Source organism: Pediculus humanus, genomic scaffold, assembly GCF_000006295.1.
Source record: "Pediculus humanus corporis 1103172107368 genomic scaffold, whole genome shotgun sequence".
Classification (NCBI taxonomy): domain Eukaryota; kingdom Metazoa; phylum Arthropoda; class Insecta; order Psocodea; family Pediculidae; genus Pediculus; species Pediculus humanus.
Window position 1 is genome coordinate 453,852 of NW_002986996.1, and position 6,394 is coordinate 460,245.

General features: G+C 28.1%; 1 protein-coding gene across 1 annotated transcript in view; it reads left to right on the forward strand.

Moving 5' to 3' along the window:
* Positions 1 to 5,614: 5,614 nt before the first annotated feature.
* Phum_PHUM008210 (uncharacterized protein) overlaps positions 5,615 to 6,394 on the forward strand; it is a gene marked incomplete at both ends in the record, with an annotated part of 1,867 nt that continues 1,087 nt past the window's right edge. The window contains one exon of the mRNA XM_002422673.1: positions 5,615 to 6,380. Within this exon, the coding sequence (XP_002422718.1) occupies positions 5,615 to 6,380 (766 nt within the window). The remainder of the gene's footprint in view (positions 6,381 to 6,394) is intronic.

The following is a 6,394-nucleotide window of genomic DNA, read 5'->3' on the forward strand; positions in this document are numbered from 1 at the left end:
ATTATTATTATTATTATTATTATTATTATTATTAATATTATATAAATGTTGTAATCGTTGAATTGCGATCAGGTGAATCTCACATAAATGATAATTGATAATAAATAAATAAATAATATATTAAATTAATTTTATTATTATTATTATTATTTTAAAACGTTTTTGGCGTTTACGACGATAATTAACGGATGTGACTATTATTATCATCATCATCATCGTTAATGAATTAATTATATAATTCGTTAATTTTTTTTTTTTATAATTTCGTCGATGACGATACAAATCGTTTTATTTATATTTAATGTATCATTATTATTATTATTATCATTAGGAACTTTATTGTATTAGAATTTCAAGGTCATTATTATCATTATTTATAATCAGTCGGAAAAATGGAGGAAAAACACAGACAAACACACACACGCACGCAAAAAAGTAATTTGCAAAAATTTTGAATCGAATTTGCCGCCATTTGCAAAAAAGCAGTAGACGAAAGGACGAACTCTAGCAGAAGATTTTTTTTTTTTCCCCAACCACGAAAACCGCCATGATGGATCGTTTATGACGATAAATTTTAATAAAAATAAATAAAAAAAAGAAAAAAAAATTATTTTTATATAAATTTTAAAAGTTTAAAAAAATTTGATTTTTGTTTTTTGTGTTCTCTATCTCTCTCTTTCACATTGTTCGACAATAATAATAATAGTGATAATAATAATAAGTAAAAATGTTTTAAAAAAGGTGGATCGATTTGTTTATTTATCAATCATGTAAGTTTTTTCTCATCATTATTATTATTTATGTTTATTATTTTAAATTTTAAAAATATTATTGCTGTCGTTAATGTATGTGATCAATCATCATCATCATCATCATCATCATCATTATTGTTTTTGATTTTATTTAAATGTAAAAAAAATTCGTTAAGGTTTTAATTTTGCTATAAAAAAAAATTTGCAATTAAGCCTAAATAAGGAAGTCAATGAACTTGAAAAGGCAACATGTATTAAAAAAGGCCTACAGTTTGTTTTTTTATATAAAAATTTGATTATTGTTGTAAATAATTTCACAATTGATTTGTTTTCATTCGCGACTACTACTACCACCACCACTACTACTACCACCACCACTACTACTACCACCAGTAAAAAAAAACGCGCGAAAATTGTTTTTTTTTTAAAAAAAATTATTATTATCAAAGTGTTTTGTTATCAAATACATATATAGAACCTTAACGAAACTAAAATTTTTAAGGTATTTATTATTATTATTATTATTATTATTATTATTATTATTATTATTATTATTATTATTATTATTATTATTAATTTAATTAATTGTTTCGTTTGTTTGTTTATCATTGTAAATAACAATCGTATAAAAGAAAATTTTTTCTTTTATTTTCCTCAGATATAAATTCAACGACCTATAATTATTATTATTATTATTATTTAAAATTTTTAATCGTTATCAGTATTATCATTCTAATCATCATCATTATTGTCTTATTAATAATAATAATGATAATAATGTGTATTGTTGTAATTTATTCGTTATGCTCTGCGTTATCATTTTAATAAGTAGATTAACAGCGAATTTGAATTTGTATTGATGTTACGCGCGTACGATTCGCATATTTGTTTAATGATAAGAGCATTTAAATGATTAATAATAATAGTAATAATAATAATGATGATGATGATGATGATAATAATAGAAATAATTCGTTCGTTGAGAGTTAGAAGAAATTATTAATGTAAAAAAAATTTTTTTTTTTTTGTTTTTTGGGGGTATTTTTACGCGCGTTTTTTTTTTCAACGCGGTGTGTGTGTGTGTGTGTGTGTGTGTGTCGTTTAATTTGTAAAATTATTACGGTAATATATAAGTAAGGAAAAAAAAAAAACTTACATATTTTAAATATTTTACGCCGCGTTCCCGACAAACAACAACAACAACAAGTCGTCCATTCGACTTGATAAACTTTCCAGTTTGATTTTATTATTGAAAAAAATGAAAAAAAAAAAAATTGTTGTACATACGATGCCGCCGACACCACCGCCACTACCACCACCACCACTGTTTACACCAGTAATAAATATTAAACGATTATTAATTTTTTATTAAAGTAAATAAATAAATAAATAAATGTATATATACCGAGTCGTAAAAAAATTAATTAATTAATTAATTTATGTGTTTGTCGAACGAGGTATTTTTTCACGACTGATTTCATTTCTTTTAAATTATCATTATCATCATCATTATCATTATTATTATTGTAGTTGTGGGTATCGAACTATAGAAGAGTTTCAAGTTTTTTTTTTTTTTAATGTCATTTGGTTGGTTGTTCGAACGGTGGTAGGGATGAAAAAGGAAAAAAAAAATAAAAAAAATTTTTTTCAAGGTTTTAATTATTATTATTATTATTATTATTATTATTATTATTATTATTATTATTATTATTTTTAACGAATTTACGAAAATTTGTTTACGTGATAAGATTATTATTGCAATTTTGATAAGGATAAAATCAAAGATGTGTCGACGACGTTAAGGAAAAAAAATTAAAATTTTTTGGATATCTTACCGCTTTTTTCCAATTATTATTATTATTATTATTATTATTAATATTCGTCCGTTTGTCGTGATTTTCTTCCCCTTGAATAAAATTTTAATATTTTATTTTCATAACGCGAAAAAAATTAAAATTATTATTGATGATGATGATGATGATGATGATGATGACTCGATATAATCGTTTGTAAAAATAAATCAATAATCGGTAGCCATTTTGTTTTTTAAGGTAATTAATTAAACCTTAATTAATCATTTTTCGTTTTAAAAAATAATAAAATCAATTTAATAGTCGGGAAAATTTTTACGTGCGTTTTACGCGCGCACACTCGCACGCACGCGTAATTTTCTTTTCTTTTTTTTCGGTTTCCGGTTTTCATTTAATTATCGATTATTTTATCGATCGGGAGGAAATTAAAATTTTATGAAGGAAAATAATGCGCCATTTTTTTTTTCCTTCTTTCCCTTTCCCTCCCCCCCAATTACCCCCTTACCCCCAGTTTGTGTTTGAAAAATGACGAAATTTTTTGGACATGGTAAATAATTAATTTATGGTGCGTGGGTGCGCGTACAAAGTCCGAATCGGTACGTACGCATTGCGTTATGACATCATCTCGTTTCTTCAACTCCTTGATTACGTCACATGGAATTGATATCAATCGGGTGATAAGCTTCCATCGAGTTCTCTCTCTCTCTCATGAAGTTGGCAAAAAAATTATTTTAAAAAATTGGAAGAAAAAGACGAAGACGAAGAAGGAGGTCAAAGTACGACCTTCGATAGATCGCAACACTAATAATAATAATAATAGTTATTCGGTTAAGAGGACATTAAGAAAAATGTAGAGAAGGAGGAAAAAAATTTGATTTGATGACGTCACGAAACAAATCGCATTTTATTAAAAATTCAAAGGAAGTGTGATCGATCTTTTCATTTCCGGTTTTAATCGAGTCAACGAAAAAAAAAAAAAAAAAATTTTTGTTGGTTTCGTTTTTATAAATCATCAAATCTTACGTACGTTTCGCGTAGTTGAAATAATAATAATAATAATAATGATAATGATAATATTGATAATTTTTTATTCGATTTTTACGATCGTTAATTTGCGTTTCGAAATTTTTATGAAATTTTTTAAAATATCACTAAAAAAAAGCAGAAGAAAAAGAGGTTTCGTAAAAGGAGACGAAAAAAAAATTTTTTATGAAACATTTTTTCATAAAAAAAAAGTAAATAAATAAGTTATGCAAGTTCGTGTTCGTGTTTGTGTTTGTGTTTGTATATAATGGATTCATAAATTTGCGTTTGCCGTTTTGGCAATATTTTCATAAAAAATTGACAAACCTGACAAAATATGAAAAATGTTGTTGTCATGTTATGAATAAATAAATAAATAAGAAAAAATTAAAAATTATTTCGGGAGGAGGGAGGGAGGGAGGGCAAATCCTGCGTTTAGAATACCGGAAATTAATTTTTCTCTTTCGCGAAATTTGATTTTTGTTTGTAACGTTTAAACGACACCGATTGGAAAATAAAAAACGCCGGAAGTTATGAAAATAAATAGGAAAAATTATTTGACCTGCCCGAAAGGGAAACAATTTGACTACCGAATTCGGGTGGGGGGCGGGGGGTGTGCGTGCGTTGTGGGAGACGTAAATTTTATTTGTAAACATCACCTCGCGGGGTTGTTTGTTTCAATTAAGAACGTCCTTCGATTTTCTATATTTATAAATTTTCTTTCTCCCTCTCCCTCCCTCTTTTCCCCCTTCCCCTGTCCCCATCGCATTAATCGTAGTAATTTTTATTATTATTTTTTCAGGAGGAGAAGGAGGCCTTCGATCATTTTTATAAATAATAATTAAGAAAAAAAAAACAAAGAAAAAAAATGGATGATTGAAAAAAAAAAAAAAAAATTTTCGCGGATTCGAATCCCTTCAAAACTTCAGGTATAATAATTATTATTATTATTAATTTTTCAATGGTTTTTTTTTTCATTAGTCACGTGACTTGACACAATCTTTTACACGTCGTTGTAAAATTTATTTATTTAAACTCTCGAAATGGCCTTTGACGAATAATATGTTGTTGCGCATCGAAAAATTTCGAAATTTCTTCCTTCCTTCTTTCCTTCCCGTTTTTGATTCCCGTTTTGCTTCCGGTTTTATATCCCGCTTTGCATTTTCCGCCGCGTGAAATACTCGCTTAAACGGTGGTAAAATTATATTTTTTATTTCCGGTAAAAACTTTGTGAAAATCAAACGAACGAAAAAATTTTTTTTCGCACGAGAAAAAAAAAAAAAAGCGAATCGCTCTGAATTGTTTTCCAGTCAAATTATCTAGTACGCACGAAGGGAGTCACAACAACAAACAACAAACAACAACAACAACTTTAACAATAGCAAAAAAAAAAAAAAAGGAAAGAAGTTACGAAATAGGAAAGTCAAGGTTACTCCGATTGTCAGGGACGACGAGATTTTTTTTTTAAATTGTTTTTCATTTTTTGATTTGATTTTTTCGCAAAACGATTTGTTTGTTTTTTTAATTGTTTGTGTTTGTTTTTGTTTTAAAAAAAAAAAAAAAATTTTTGATTTACGACTTCGAATCGCAAGAAAAGTAAGTCTGATAGTTTTCATGTACAAAACGATATTAACGATTGGAAAAAATCATTATTATTATTATTATTGATTTATTACGAAACTAGAGGAAAAATAATTTTTTAAATAAACGTCTTCTGCTAGAAAAGAGACAAAAATAATAATAATAATTACGCGGAGTGACGAATGAAAAATAGGGAAAAAAAAATAATAATAAAATTTAAAAATTAAAGATTTTGGATTCGTTCCCAATATAAAAATAAATAAATTTCATAGAGTAAATAAACACGGATTTTTAAAAATATAAATATCGATTTTTGCAATTTTAAATGAGGTCAATTCATTAAAAAAAAAAATCGTAAAAGAAAAATCAAAGAACGATGGCCGATGGGCGACGGACGACGTGGAACTAGATAAATTTAAACGGGGTTTTAAATTTTGTATTTCAGGCATGAATCATTGTAGAAAAATCAAAGTGAAAATATACAAAGATGGAACAGATTCGGGTATAGATAACACGTCAGACACGAGCGACAGCAACGATGACAATCCTTTGGGAAAACGTTATAGAAAAGTACAAATCGCGGACGAAAAAGAGTCGTCGTCGACGACGTCGACGACGCAGCAGCAGCATCAGCAGGAGCATAAAAGAAAAAAGAAAAATTGCGACATAATGGAGTATTTAAAATTCAACGAAAATCTTTACGATTGCGATAACAAAACCGGAAAACAATTTTTCAATTCTTTGATTTTAGGTCAATACGAAACGGTGGATTTTACGATAAATTCAAACACGGCGGGTAAACCATCATGGCTGAACGTGGAAAAATTTCGAAGGGGTCAAAAATTTGCAAGAGATCATTTTTTTTGCATAAATTTTGCGGAAATGCTGTCGCTGTTTATATTGTTCGCGCAAAAATCCGCACTCGACGCGTTGATTTACACGGGAAATTCGGATTCTCCTTACACGGCTTTCGTTAGGTACCTGAGCACGGTCGTCAAATTATTATCGTGGTACCAGGACGACGACGTTTGGAACGACGAGGTCGAAAGTTTCGGAAAGAATAATTTAACGATAGTACGTGGAATGCATAAAAACGTGTACACGTCAATGACGAACAGTTCGAACGATGAATTAATGACTAAAACGACATTGGGTGATCCGTCGCGCGTCGCTCTATGGTGTCCGTTACAAAGTTTACTCTTGCAAGATTTTCGTGAATCCATTCAA